At 45.3% G+C, this 14704-nt stretch overlaps 2 protein-coding genes and 1 long non-coding RNA gene across 4 annotated transcripts; 1 reads left to right on the plus strand and 2 right to left on the minus strand.

Moving 5' to 3' along the window:
• Window positions 1-52: 52 nt before the first annotated feature.
• Window positions 53-864, minus strand: LOC119306680. The gene is made up of 3 exons (XR_005149000.1): window positions 710-864; window positions 539-622; window positions 53-461 (listed from the first exon to the last, which is right to left on the minus strand). It is a non-coding gene; the product is annotated as an uncharacterized LOC119306680 (long non-coding RNA).
• Window positions 865-6200: 5336 nt separating this feature from the next.
• Window positions 6201-10439, plus strand: LOC119312671 (probable polygalacturonase). Of its 2 annotated transcripts, none has more exons than XM_037588418.1 (7): window positions 6201-6472; window positions 6550-6662; window positions 7742-8059; window positions 8307-8427; window positions 8517-8691; window positions 8787-8857; window positions 9389-10439. In XM_037588418.1, exons 2-7 carry the CDS (start codon window positions 6645-6647, stop codon window positions 10114-10116), a joined length of 1431 nt encoding a protein of 476 aa, XP_037444315.1. In that variant the 5' UTR covers window positions 6201-6472; window positions 6550-6644; the 3' UTR covers window positions 10117-10439. The 2 variants fall into 2 exon arrangements, with proteins under 2 accessions (XP_037444315.1, XP_037444316.1); XM_037588419.1 differs by having other exon boundaries at window positions 6201-6431.
• A 389-nt stretch (window positions 10440-10828) lies between these two features.
• On the minus strand, window positions 10829-13270 carry LOC119312672 (guanosine deaminase-like). The gene is made up of 5 exons (XM_037588420.1): window positions 13113-13270; window positions 12415-12474; window positions 12062-12252; window positions 11245-11349; window positions 10829-11156 (listed from the first exon to the last, which is right to left on the minus strand). Exons 1-5 carry the CDS (start codon window positions 13126-13128, stop codon window positions 10968-10970), a joined length of 561 nt encoding a protein of 186 aa, XP_037444317.1. The 5' UTR covers window positions 13129-13270; the 3' UTR covers window positions 10829-10967.
• Window positions 13271-14704: the final 1434 nt, after the last annotated feature.

Consider the following 14704-nt stretch of genomic DNA (forward strand, 5'->3'; position numbering starts at 1 on the left):
TGTTTCTTTTTAGCTTGTATAGCTTGCTTTTTGGCATCTGCCAGGGCTTTTTTTGCTTCTTTTTCCTGTTGTGCCTTTTGCTTTCTTTCCTCGGCTGCTTTTCTTTTTTCTTCAGCATCCAATTGTTTTTGTTGCAACAAAGCTTTCCGTTTCTCCTCTTTCTCCAGCTTTTTTGCCACCGCTTCCTCTTTCCTCTTCTGCTCAGCTTGCAAAATCTTCAACTCTTCTTCTCTAAGTTTTGCCATTGCTGCATCAAATTTTGCCTGGTCTACAATTTCTCTCTTCTCAGCTGCTGCCCTTAGTTTAGCTAATGCTAGAACTTCCCTCTTTCTAATAACATTCCCCTCTTTTGTTATGGTAGTTGGTTGCACAGGGGGTTGGCTTTGGACATGATTTGCAATAAAAGAAGATCCTGGCAGAGGTCCTGGTTCAGGTTGCTCCATGTTCTGGCTTGCTTGATGCTGCAAGTAAATAAGCAGAAAAATCTCAACTAAAGATGAGTAGACAAGCATGATTATAAATAAAGAATATACTATACCTCTTCGATCAATGAAGAAATGACACTATCCTCATTATTAAGTGGATCATGTTGTGCCAACTCCCTAGTTTGCAAGTTTTGCTCCTGAATTGAGAAAATAAATAATTACTTACTATAGTTTGCACGTTATATCATATTAAAATGATAGATATAATTCAATGATTATTATACTTGTGTAATGACAGGAGCTTCTTCATCAGATGACGAAACCTCTGGCTCTGCTCTAACTCTCTTCTTTTGTCCCTTTTTCTTTGGTTTTAGGCCTAGTTTGAAATCTTTGCATCCAGCAATGTTATGTCCTGCAGATCCACAATAGCTGCAATGAATAACAGCCCCACCCCTTCCAACTTTCTTGCCTGCCCTCCCCTCTTTCTCTTCAGGTTGTTTCCTTCTGTTCTTTTGTTTCCTCCCTTTCTTTGTTTTTACTTTTGGAGGAATGATTTCCTTGCCATACATGTTTTGCCACTCACTAATATCATTGCAAGGCATAATTATGTGCTCATATGCCTTGCGGTAGGTCTCAATGGAGTAGCATTGGTGAACCATTGATTCCGGAGCAATGTTGTCATATCTGCAAGCTGAAACACCATGACAACAAGGAATCCCTGTTAAATCCCATCTCCTGCAACTGCATTTCTTCAGGTTTATGTCAACACTGAACTGGACACCTCTATCATCCACTTGAAATATACCCATTCCAGCTGGATCTGCAATGCAAGTATTTGCAGCATCAATATGCCTATTCAGTCTTTTTCTGATTTTCGGACATATATGACCAGTCCACTTTTGGGACTCCTCCTGCTTGCCACATATTCTCCCCATGCACTGCCCTTTTATCCTTTGAATCATGCTTAACAAAGGCAGTTCTCTTGCATCTAAGATATACTTATTGAATACTTCACAATTATTGTTCAACAACACATCACATTTAGGGAATTCAGTCTGAAATGCCCTCACCCATGTTTTTGGGTCTAACTCTTCCAACCAATCATGAGCGTGTTTGTTTAGAACTAACATTCTATTCATGTTCTCCCTCCACTGACCATGTGTAGTACTTCTAGCACATCTCCATAATTGGTTTTTCAATATATCCCCTTTAAAAATTCTATTGAAATTCTGCCAGATATGTCTCACACAATATCTATGCTCTGAATCAGGAAATAATTCTCTAACAGCCTTAATTAATCCCTGTTAATGAACAAATATGATAAAAAAGACATATAGTTAGAAGCATATGTATGTAAAGAACATAAAGTGAGAAGCATTTTCTATGTAAAGAACATATTTTCATTAACACTTACTTTCTGCTTGTCAGACATTACTGTCCAAGGAGAACTGTTCACAATGCCCAAGTCTTCTTTCAAAGAACTCAAGAACCACCTCCATGACTCTGTGTTCTCAATTTGCACCACTGCAAAAGCCACAGGATATATGCAGTCATTCGGATCCATCCCAATAGCAGTCAACAGAATGCCTCCAAACTGAGTTTTCAAATGACAACCATCGACAAATATTACTGGCCTACAAGCCGACAAAAATCCCCTCTTACAAGCATCGAATGAGAAGTAACACTTCCGGAAAATTCCATCATTACCAACTTCAATGAAAAATGCACTCCCTGGATTGGATCTCCTTAACTCTGCTGCGTAGTCCCACAACTTCCTATACTGTGCTATTTCATCCCCATATATTGTGTTCAATGCAATTTTCTTTGCTCTCCAAAGCTTCTGCCTATGAATTCTCATATTCCACTCTTGCTGTATCAATCCTCCTAAACCCTTAATTGACATCTTCTCATCAGCTCTAATCTTTTCAACATATTTATCTGCTATGTATCTCGCCGTAAAGGCTCTCACTTGCCACTTCTTGCTGCATGTGTGCTCATCTTTGAATGTCTTTACCATAACCCCCTTTGTTCTATTGTCATGCGATGCATACAAATACCATGGACAACCATTGGTACACCTTGCTCCAATCCTTGTTTTATCATTTTTTGGAAATGTTATGCCAAGTCTCTCCTTGCAACTGTACTCCCTAATTGCCTTCCTAATCAATTCTATTGACGAGAATACCTGCCCAACATGAAACTTCGGCTCATGCAAATCTTCTTCTGTGAAATGATTGAACTTGAACTTCATTTCCTCGTCATCTGACTCTGGCATTTCAAGCTTTTCATCTTCAGAATTGTCATCTTCAGCTACCTGCTTCCCTTTCCTTTTACCCTTCTTCTCATCATCAGCAACATGTGACTCATCCATCACCAAATCCTCATCCCCATCCTGCAGGTCATAGTCACTGTCCACAAGCTCTTCCGGATTATAATCAGAGTCATCACTATCTGACCAAGAGCCTTCGTCATCTTCCTCCTCTACGACTGCTCTTCTGCTTCTTCTACTGCCACTACTTGTTCCTTCACAAGTGCTATCACCTATATACATTACCTCACTTCTATTCTCCTCTGGGACAACAAAGCTAGGCTCAACGATATTTTCCTCTCTCTGACGAGTAAAAGGGTTTGAAACTGCATCATCCCATCCTCCTCCACCATAGTTGTCCTCATGATCTAGGTAAAACATGAGATATTTGTACCCCTCTCTGACCACTTTCCTAATAATGTTTGTGTCATTGTTCCTCGACAACAACTTCAGCCCACCTTCATTCAATTGCATACCTGGCAGCAACAAGTAAATAGCAATTCTTCCAGCCGTCTCATACCCCAAGTGCTCTACTAATTCATACAACATTGGCATAGAAGCTTGAGTAGCATCACAAAAATCATAGCACACCTTGCGGCCATTCAGATATGCCCTGCTGCTTCCACCGCCAAGGAAAAATCCTCCAAATATGAACTCCACAGTAAATAGATCACTGCCTTCCTCTGTTATAATTACACAAAAAAAGTTTCAGATGGAAAGATGAAATAACTGTGTCTAAATCCTAACCAAATTATGCCGTTGACTTAATGAGCGACAAACCAAATGGATCAGCTGAGTTCAAACAGAAAAAGAAATCTATCTCCTACGAGCGACAGGTACAAGTCTTGGCCCTAACGAAATTAGTGCATAAAAATTATAAATTTCCCGGTGGAATGGGGAATAGGTATGCAAATGGTGGAAATTGAGCATATGAAACAACATTCGACTTGGATTATTCCGGCGATCAACATACCGTACGTCGGGACGGGCCCCTTATCCTGGCGTTGTATGGGCGCCATCAGCGGCACTCACAACGGAAGACGACAGTGTCGCCGCCTCCCTCTGAGGCCTTCCCACTCCGGGTGCTCCCCACGGCCGCGATCTCTGCCCTCGATCAAACCCTCCTCCGCTGTTGGTTGCGTCGTGCTCGGGGAAGAGAACACACACGAACAGAGGCGGCAACTGAAAACCTCGATTACACAGGGGGTCGTCTCGTCGTCTAAGTCCGGCTCGAGCCAGTCGGTTCGGCTGGACCAGCTCTAGGCGCTGACGTGGCAGGGGAAAAGGGCCAGACGTATGCCGCTGCGTACAGAGGACCGTCTTTGTTACACGATCGCAAGTCTGAAGACCGTACAGAAGCACTTCGCGAGTACCAGGATGGTTTTGTTACAAGCCAACGAGTACAGGGACGAAGTGTGCAATTTACTCGAGACGGAGCCCCGGCCTAGGTACATAGGCAAGGCCATGGGCTTTGGATCCTCGCGCGAACGGAAAGGGAGGGAGTTGGTTGTTGTGGCACGGGCATGATGGCACGAGGCCGTAAGCCTAGCGCTGCCAGGTCGTGTGTAGTGTAGTCATGTTGACCGGGAGCGGGAGGTACACCGACCGACGGACTGGCTCACCTTGCCTGCCGCTAGCTGTAGGCTCCGAACGCGTATCTGCCTTTTTTTTCTTGCTGAGAATAGTATCTGCTATTTTTCGTCGTGTATGATTCGCTCGGTTAATCGACCAGCCCCTCATGGTTAATTTATTTATGTCCCGAAACACGTCTAGAACAGTGCGTGCATGTGGACACCGGAACTGGATCCTCTTACATTAAAAAGGAATGTTAGAGAAGATACAATACCCTAACTTGCCTTCGTTCAATCCATGTGATTAAGGCTAAAATGACTTAAATTACTTTGCAAATTACAGATTTAATGTGTCCATTTTGTAATCATTACGTACAAACAAATTGATGATGAAATAAAATTAATCACAAATTATTATTATCTACAATAAAATATCAATAGTAAATAATCCGCTAATCGTCTCTAACATTCCTTCTCTCATTCTACACAAGAATAGCACTGTAGCACTGTGACATTGCTTCTCTAAGTTAGAAGATCCGGCTCCGTGGACATCTACATCTATAGTAGGAAGAAAATATATTTTTAATACACTACAATCGAAGTCACTCAGCACACAACTCATCCCTAAGAACTCAAGCACGCACGCACTGCCCCTATGAGCACCTCCAAGAGACCGAGCCGATATAACATCTTGAGATTTACGAACAACATGGGTGCCTCGTGGTCGACATGACATCCCCTCCCGTTGAACGAACATAGCTAAAAAGGTTGACATAAATCCAGAAAAATGTGAGCATCAATGTCAAGTAAAAGATTTTAACCTTGATAGGCTATGGATACCACCGTCATACTAACCATCCAACCACAAGTTGATCGCGTCAAGAAAAAAGGGTACATTATGGAAAAAAACTGGAATCGTCTATTCCTCGATCCCTTCACCCCCACCGCCCTGGCCCCCGCCTCATGTTTTCCTTCACCTAATAGTGTTGCTTGTCAGCGGACATAGGCCTAACAATCGTACCAGCACCACCCTACTTACGCCGCCTCTGTCACCCAAAGTCATCCATCTAAACCCCTTCTCTGTTGTGGCAACCACCCATCACCTTGAGGTCCTGCCCGTGCTTGTCTCTCGCGACGACTCTGTGGTTGCCCTGTCTCTTGCTCGTTGCTGGCTCGCCCACCTTCAGGGGCGGCGCTAGGTGTATTCTTGGGTCTTCACGTGAATACCCATGGTTTTTACAAAACAGTGTTGATTTTGGCAAAACAGTGACAATATTTAAAAAACAACAATGATTTTGACAAAATGAATACACATGAATATCCGGTTGCAAATTCCTTGAGCCGCCACTGCCCTCCTTGGTGGTGTGGCTGTTGCCACAAACCATGGTGTCATCATGTCTCTTACTTGTTGCTTTCAGCGCCGTCTCCGCCTATGCCTATGCTGGAATCGACCGAAACGTGAAAAAAAGCATGCACCATTTGCTTGATCTCTTTTTTTTTTTGCGGGAGAAAATTCTAAACGGTTCGTCAATCATGTCGACCACCAGAGGTAACAAAAATTACAACCAGATCCGTTGACCACCTAGCGATGACTACAAGCAGTAGAGCGAGCTGCGGCGCGCCGCCGTCATCGCCCCTCCCTCCCCGGAGCCGGACAAACCTTGTTTTCAGTAGACAGCTGGGAAGTCGTCGTGTTAACCAGTTACTCCACACCACGTGATTTCTACATATGATAAATATGGAAAACAGGGCCAGATATGACAACCGAGAACGAGAGAAGAAATAGACGGACGGAGGAGATTTGGCGAGGAGTGACAGCGGATGGCTGTCACTTGGCCTAGAATTTAGGGCGGAGGAGCAGTGGGCAGGGAGGGAGATCCATCTCATTCCCCTCCCGTTCCGTCCTGCGGCGGCTATAAAGCCAGGCTCTGCTCCTCCTCTGCCGCGGCTTTGACTCCTACGGGCGGATGGCGCGCACCACCGTGGCCGTGCCGGACTCGCTGGCGGCACCATGATTGGCCTAGCCCCTGCCACACTGCCTTGTCTACTCTGCCCACCGCATCACCCCACTCCCCTCAGTCACTCTCCCCCCTCTCCTGAGTCCTGACCGAGCGGAGCGGAGAGCAGGTGAGGAAGAGGAGGCCTTCTCGCCGATCCATCTCCGGCGGGTGAGCCAGCCAACCGCGCCTCCTTGTATATTCTTTTTTCTCTTGATGGGGTTTCATTTCATGTCGTGCTGTTGCAGTTCACGCCGCCGCATTCAAGGCGCGGGCTTTGACCGGACCCGAGTTAAGAGGAGGCGTCGGTGGAAGGGGAAGAAGATCTGTCGCCGCCGGCAAGATGCGGAGATCCGCGCCGGTAAGTCCCCGCTGACCCAGTCCTCTGTTCCTTCCTCGATCTCTTTTCTCGGACGGCGGCGTAGGGGAGATGGATCATAGATCATAGATGGATGCCGCTTCGTTTTGGTGGCGGCGGCGGTGGGATCCGTCCCCCATTGCCTTCTCCGTGCTTGCCGTCGGTGGGTTGGTGCCGGCCGCGGCGGCGGTGGTCCGATGAATGGGCGAGTGGGGCTGGTCGTGCGGGGTGATCCCCGCTGGACCATCGGGGCGTGATCCGCCCTTCACCCAGCCCGTGTTCAGAGGTGGATAGAATGTGCACACTGAGCTGTATTGTGTCCTGACTGTCCTCTTGCCTTGCCGTGGCATGTGCCTGATGCCAAATGCTTGGTTGTTGCCGGGTACCCACGATAGCGAATTCAGGAATCGGACGGAAGTGATATTCGGCATTTGGGAATTCATTCATGATGCCTTGGGTTTATATACATGTGTTTTGCAGGGACCATTAGTTAGCGGGGAACAGAAGGGATAAACTAGATGAGATTTGGCCTGCTTGGCTTTGCTGGAGGGTTCCTATACTTGTGAGAAAAAGTTTGTTCAAACATAAGAATGATTCTGTTCCCGGTGAGGCGTAATTATGGTGTAGTGCGCCCTGTCCTCCTGTCCTGTCGTACCATGTGCCTGATGCCAAACGCTTGGTTGTCGGTAGCGAATTCAGAAATTGGAGTGAAATGATATTGCGCATTTGTGGGTTCAGGATGCCTATACATGTGCTTGCAGGGACCATTAGTTTTGTGGGGAACAGGGGACATTAAACGAAGATAAGATTAGTTTGTTTGGCTTTCTTGGAGGTGTTCTAGGTGTACTGATACTTGTGGGGAAAAGTTCATTCAGACACAAAGAATGATTTTGTTCTCCGTGAGGCGTTATTCTGCTCTATTTGTGTTACCTTGCGTGTCCGTACCAACAGAGTAGAATGAAGCCTGCTTGCAACTCTTCGTTTCACATGTTCCATTTTGCTGCTAGTATTTTGCTTTGGTTATTTCAAATCTGCGAATACGCGATGACTACTGACATTACTCTCTTTTGATTTTTTGCTAGGTATTTCAAGCCCTTTTGGTTTTCCTAACAATAATTGAGACCCAATGGTCCAGCGTATCCGGCATGTACTGCGCGGACATGGCATCGACTGTCTACCGTCCTCATAGTGTCACCATAACTGAGTTTGGCGCTATCGGGGATGGCGTGACTCTCAACACCAAAGCATTCCAGAATGCAATCTTCTACCTCAATTCATTTGCGGACAAGGGCGGCGCACAGCTCTTTGTGCCTGCTGGAAGGTGGCTGACAGGGGGTTTTAATCTCATTAGCCATCTCACCTTATCATTGGACAAGGATGCAGTTATAATTGGATCTCCGGTAATATAGCTCACCGCTCTTTGCACATAATAATTTGCATCCTGTTACTGTTTTGAATTGTATGCTTATGACATGATGCACATGCCCATGATATCTTATACTGTCATGTTGGTTACAATTTCCTCTAAATGAAAAACTATATATGTAATCTTCTTATATGCTTTACAAAATGATGTTTTCTTGAAGTGGTTACCGAACAAATAGTGGTAAATTCCAACTTTATTGATTGAAAATACTGTATCTGCAGCACTCATCTGATTGGCCTGTTATAGACCCTCTTCCATCCTATGGGCGCGGTAGAGAGCTCCCCGGAGGAAGGCACCAGAGCTTAATTTTTGGCTCCCATTTGACAGATGTAATAATTACTGGTTAGTAGCTAACTTGTGTCTATGTTGCATCAGCGACCTTTTATTATTATGCTGGTTTTGCAAGAGTTTAAATGTGGCACTCTTGGTAGGTGCTAATGGGACAATTGATGGTCAAGGAGCCATTTGGTGGGATTGGTTCCATAACAACACACTGAACTATACTAGGCCGCATCTTGTCGAGTTGATGTACTCCTCCAATGTTGTTATATCCAATTTGACTTTCAAGAACTCCCCGTTCTGGAATATCCATCCTGTATATTGCAGGTTGATTTTCTACATGGCCACTTGCTTTCTTTTAAAGCTTAAGAATTTATCTACAAATGGCAATTTTTTACCTAGACTTTTTGCTGAATAAACAGTCAGGTTATTGTCGAGCATGTCACAATCCTAGCACCATTGGATTCACCAAACACTGATGGCATTAATCCAGGTAATATGAAGTTTTGATTTGCTTTTCCACTTCAGGTCCATCCCCGTTATTCTTATTGTTATGCTTGTTTATGTCCCATTTTAAACTGTGACTTTGGGTAAACCAAAAGGAAAACCATTGGTTCTTGCAATATCATGTCACATGCTCCCCTTTTAATGATATTCCTTCCATTGTGTTTTGAAAGTTAACTTTAACTTCCATTTATAACTGAGATTCTGATAAATATGTAAATTAATCATACTTTGTTCGTACAGGCTGTAGTTAACCAGTTCAAAATAATTTATTGTCTTGGGCAAAGTTATTTTATCTTACCATCTGAGAAAATGTAGTTCCAGAAATGGCAAATAATCTAAATATGAAAATTGTTAGCTGAAACTGTTAATTCAGATCTTGAGATGCAACTGTAAGCTAGTTATTTAGATGTACAATGCACAACAATTTTGAGGCCGTCTTTATTATGCAACCACAAAGGGCTTAAAACTGCCGTGTAATGTTCACCCGAAGTACTAACGCCACTCCACATCTATGCAGATTCATCCACAAATGTTTGCATCAGTCACTGTTATGTCAGAAACGGAGACGATGTGATTGTCATCAAAAGTGGTTGGGATGAGTACGGCATTTCTTTTGCTCGGCCTAGCTCCAACATCAGCATCAGCAACATCACAGGGGAGACAGGTGGCGGTGCAGGAATTGCCATTGGAAGTGAGATGTCAGGTGGCATATCTGAAGTCCGGGCTGAAGGCCTCCGCATTGTGAACTCATTGCATGGAATCAGAATCAAGACCGCTCCAGGACGTGGAGGGTATGTAAGGAACGTCTACATAGCTAACGTCAGCATGCACAATGTTTCGATGGCCATAAGGATCAATGGAAACTACGGCGAACATCCTGATAACAATTATGACAGGAATGCTCTCCCCATTATAAGCAACATCACAATTGAGAACGTTGTTGGCGTTGATGTTGGTGTTGCTGGCATCTTGGAGGGCATTGAGGGCGACAACTTCAGCAGCATATGCATCTCGAATGTCTCCCTCAGCGTACGATCCAGGCATCCGTGGAATTGTTCGCTTGTCCAGGGCTATTCAAACTCTGTGACTCCAGAGTCGTGCGAGCAACTCAGAACAGATTGTGAAGAGACGTCGATCTGCTATGACGGTGGCAGTTCTTTAGTCGTTGGTTCAAGGGCATCCATACATAATAAGCCTAGTGCCAACATATTACTAAATTCATTATTGCAGTTGGTGTCGCTGTAATGTAGGTAGATATAGATGCTTGTTATTTGTTGCAAAGGGGCTTGCGTCATGGGATGCGTCGTGTTAGCCATGTATATCTTATTTTTGCAATCAGTTTTGCTTAGAATGCAATTTGTTTCTTTGTATATAGACGTGGAGATGAATGTCAGTGCTAGCTTGTTCTGTCATGATCTTTGATTTGTTCTCTGTTTCCAAAGCCCTTGTTGGAGCATGAGAACAAAAGCAAAATTACTGTAATATTTCAGTTTTGAGTCATAGGTTTAAGAACAGAACAATTGGATATGTCCAATTTTGTGAGTAGGCTTCCTTCATTGCAAGTTGAATAGCAAGGAATGGCATTTATGCTTGGCTGAAATGCAGTGGGAAACTCACTTTTAGCAAGTTCAGGACTAAATATTTACACAGAATTAAAACGTATTCAGCGATTTCTGCTATGTAAATAACGAATCAAAAAACATGAACTGAAATGCAGGAGGAAACATGTGATGGCTAGAAAAACTGTATCCAGTTGTTTCTGCTATGCAAATTATGAAATGCCGTATTCATAGATTTCTCTGACTTTTTAAAGATGGGCTGATGATGAAAGCCTTATTATTATCACCAGCAATGTATCCAAATTGCTATCTCAGAATTAAGAAAGATCAAATGAAGGAGCAAGGTAATACTAATCTTCCTCGAACAATAACATACTTATTTCTGAGAAATAGAAGCGTAATGAGAATCAAATGGTATATTTAAATTGATAGTTTGTGGTCCATCACCAATGACAGAATGTTGACAATTACATTATTTTTTTTTCTGAGCATCAGGGTCTTCCATGCTGTGAAATTCTACCATGTCTTTGCTACACATTAGTACATTCGGAATTTCTCCTTGGTGTTCTCAAAGACTTGTTCAGCAAGCAGGGCTCCATTCCCATCTGCTCGCTTGATCTCCATGTTGGCCTTCTGGTAGAACCCGGTTCCTCTCAGAGCATCAGCGATGAAGTCGTCGAATCCAATGGCAATAGCAGCTTCCGCCTTGGCTCCGTACACCAGCCTCTGCATTGAAGCATTCAACAAGATTGCTAATTAAGGATTAGACAAAGCATATTGTACCAGATGAGGAATGGTAAGGCAAGGGGCGAACCTTGATCCGGGATAGATGAACAGCCCCAAAACACATTGGGCAAGGCTCACATGAGGCGTACATTTCGCAATCCGACAGCTCAATCTTCCCAAGCTTTTTGCAAGCCTAGAGTACAAGCGAAAACTGTTTGTGTGAGACGGATAACCACGCCATGGAATGGAACTGATATAAAATGCAAAAATACCAAGCATTATATACCAGCTCAGAGGGAATACGAACCATATGACACTAACAACAACCCTTGGTGGATTGTTTAGAAAAATAAATGCAAGTTTTGATGTCACAATAAACATGTTCTATTTTATCCACTAATGTGGACAGTACCTACTCTGTTACCATTCAGCAAGGACATTTTAAAATATAAAGGCTCCAGCACTGACAACTCATCCATTACCAAGCTTTCTGATGAAAATTAGAAAAAACAGTTCTTAAGCTGGTAGAGTTTGTTTGCATCACTATGGAACTTTAGCCCTGTCTTCAACAAAGCATTCTGAAGTCGCTTAATTTGACAAGGTGATACAAGATAATATCACTACTAATGTGAGCATCAGGAAAGCTGAAAATCTAAAACATGAAGATGTACAAGAATGGACAAAGAGGCTAGAACATATTCTATCTCAGCTGTGTAGACAGGTGAGCACAAATAACAATACATTCTGCAAGAATGTTGTGGTACTGGTTCCAAAAGCATGAAGTCTGTATTGGATACAGCAAGCATATATCAGCAGGTGGAGCTACTATTCAATAGCAAAATGTAAACAGCAGCACCAAGTAGTTGTAGTTGGTGGGGATAACATCTGTGCACATGGCACCCTACCTCTCTTATTGCAGTGACTTCAGCATGGGCAGTTGGATCGGTGTTGTTCAAAACCATGTTATGGCACCCAACTATTACTTCGTCGTTGCGGACGACAACCGCGCCAAAGGGGCCTCCATGGCCACAGTCAACTCCTTTGTAAGCCTCTTCTACCGCTTTCGACAAGAACTTGTGATCCCTATCTTGTACCGCTGTTAAACGAGGCAAAACATAAGCATATATAAGAAAGCCTTTTGAGCAGCTCTCCAATCACACAGAACAAGAAATGTAGCAAAGGGTTCTGCAATGGTCAGATATGCCTTGCCTTGCAGTGTGGTAAGTAAGAAGTAGAGAGAGGAAATGGTAATTAGTACCTTCCTGATGACCGGGAAACGCTGAAGCAACTGCGATAGTCCCATCCCTGGTCTCCACAACTGCAGAAGAACAAAGAAGATGAGTCCTGAGCCACCCAAGTTACTTCATAATTTGCACAGGATTTACCCAACAATCTGGCAGAAGAAACTATGAAATGCGCACAAGAATTATCACATAAACAAACAAACAAGACCCTCCATGAACTTGGAAGGTTGTAAGCAGTAGCAGGGCAGCCCTTGGAAGAGTGACTGCGTGCAATCGGAGCAGAAAACAAAATTGTCGGAGTGCAGAACTGGGTAATCTACAGGCGTACGGTAGGAGCACATCACTTCACATATTGCAAAACTAACAGACTTCCCAGATGTGGCGAAAGCAGAGCGGTGGCTTTGCCTTTTATGTTATCGGTCGAAGCAGAGCAGAGGACCCATCCGAAACAAAACAGCCACATTTCCCAGCCCCCGTCCGGCACGCGCCCCACGCTCGGATCCGCCCCACGCTCGTCTGATCGGCCGGCGCGGCGCAGGAGGCGGCGATCCGCCGCCCCCGAGAGCGACTAACAAAGAAGAAGAGGAAGGAAAGCTAGCACGCGACGCGACCGATCCGGAGCGGGACGAATTGCCGCCGGCCGGTGGCGGTCCGCGGTCGGGCGGATGGATGGGTGGATGAGAGAGCGCGGCGTGGGTGTGCGTATGCTCACCCTTGGCTTCCTCCATGGCGGGCGAGCGAGGGGAGGGGGAGGCGGGCGGATCGGCGGCGGAGCTCCCCGAGCGAGATGCGCGCCGGGCTGTTGCGTGTCTGCCTGTCCGTAGGAATGGGAATTGGGAAGGAGAGAGGTGTGTGTGTGGGTGGGTCGTCGTCGCGTGCGTGCTGTATAAATAGGGCCGCGCCGGGCCACTGGCGGAGTGCCGGACGCAACCGGATAGGGATAGAGAGAGGGAGGCAAGCAAGCGGCGACGCCGACGGGGGACCGGGAGGGAGGGCGGCGCGTGACGGACGGCGGTGATGGAGCGGCGGTTGGTCGGTCGCGTGCATCACGCTGCCGCGGCGCTGGCGCATGTGCATTTTACTCTTTCCTTTGGACGATGTGGGATGAGCCGACACGAAAGGCTGACGTGTTTCATGGGATGGGATGGGATGGGGGTCGGAACATGGCCTGCGTCGCCGGGATTCTTCTTCATCTTGCGCCGCACATGCGCGACTTTTTATTAGAAGAAAAGAAAATGCCGTGAGACCCAAGACCAGCCATCCATTTTGTCTACGCAGAAAGAGCTTCTTTTTTTCCGAAGAACCATAGGGTATTTTATTCCAGAGTGATAGAGTTACAATCTTAAGCAACTAGCTTGCTAATGCATGCGGGTGGATGACCCAACCAACAGGCTGTGCTATCCCCACATCTACCAAAATTAGCTAAACAATGTGCAACCCTATTCTGTTCTCGGAAAATTATAACAGGAATAACTACCCTATCATTCAAAAACCTCTTGATCTCTGACACCAAGTGCCCATAAGCCGACCTGTCCAATGAACCATCCCCAAGCATCTTGATAGCCACCGCACAATCAGATTGAATTACGATAGTGGCTTGAGAATGCTCTACCGCCAGCTTCAGCCCTTCCATCATAGCTTGCAGTTCTGCCTCGAGAGCTTCATTGCAGTGGAATAATTTGCGGTAGGATGCAAAGATAACAGCCCCGGTCATGTCTCGAAGAATCATTCCCGAGCCCGCTGACCCGTCCGTAGGGTTAAAAGAGCCATCTATTGACAACGCCACCTGATGCACCTGTGGAGGAGGCCATGGTTTGCGAGGTGCATGTAACACAGATGGGGGCCTTTGTGTAGGTTCATGAACCAACAGTGCTTTCCCTTTCATAATTTCCTCAACACTAAGCGAGATTTGTTGGAAGGTGTTATAGTAGCTTGCCAAGAACGAGCAGGAAACCTCGAGTGGAGGGATAGATTTACCATGAGTGAGTTCATTCCGCAGATTCCATATACGCCATAGCACCATAATGATTCTGCTCCTGATTTGCTCGTTTGATTCCGCTAGGAGGTGGAGCAGCCACTCTGAGCCCGTACATGGAATATCTGTTCTGGGAGGAAATGGCCAGACTAGCCACATAGAGTCCCAGAGCATGGCAGCATTAGAGCATACGAGTAACGCATGAAATGAGGACTCCTCCTCCCTTTGACAGAGATTGCAACAAGCGGATGTACTGATGTGTCGACGAAACTTCTCAACATTTGTTGGAAGTGATCCCGAAATGACTTTCCATGCAAAGTGTCTCATCT

The sequence above is a fragment of the Triticum dicoccoides genome, chromosome 5B, assembly GCF_002162155.2.
Source record: "Triticum dicoccoides isolate Atlit2015 ecotype Zavitan chromosome 5B, WEW_v2.0, whole genome shotgun sequence".
NCBI lineage: Eukaryota > Viridiplantae > Streptophyta > Magnoliopsida > Poales > Poaceae > Triticum > Triticum dicoccoides.

Excerpts from the sequence above, each read along its gene's own strand:
- LOC119312671 (XM_037588418.1), top strand. Across the intron at positions 8,060-8,306 it reads CAGTTATAATTGGATCTCCG|CACTCATCTGATTGGCCTGT; the intron begins GTAATATAGCTC and ends CTGTATCTGCAG. Across the intron at positions 8,692-8,786 it reads ATCCATCCTGTATATTGCAG|TCAGGTTATTGTCGAGCATG; the intron begins GTTGATTTTCTA and ends CTGAATAAACAG.
- LOC119312672 (XM_037588420.1), bottom strand. Across the intron at positions 11,350-12,061 it reads AAGTCACTGCAATAAGAGAG|GCTTGCAAAAAGCTTGGGAA; the intron begins GTAGGGTGCCAT and ends CTTGTACTCTAG. Across the intron at positions 11,157-11,244 it reads TTCATCTATCCCGGATCAAG|AGGCTGGTGTACGGAGCCAA; the intron begins GTTCGCCCCTTG and ends GCTTCAATGCAG.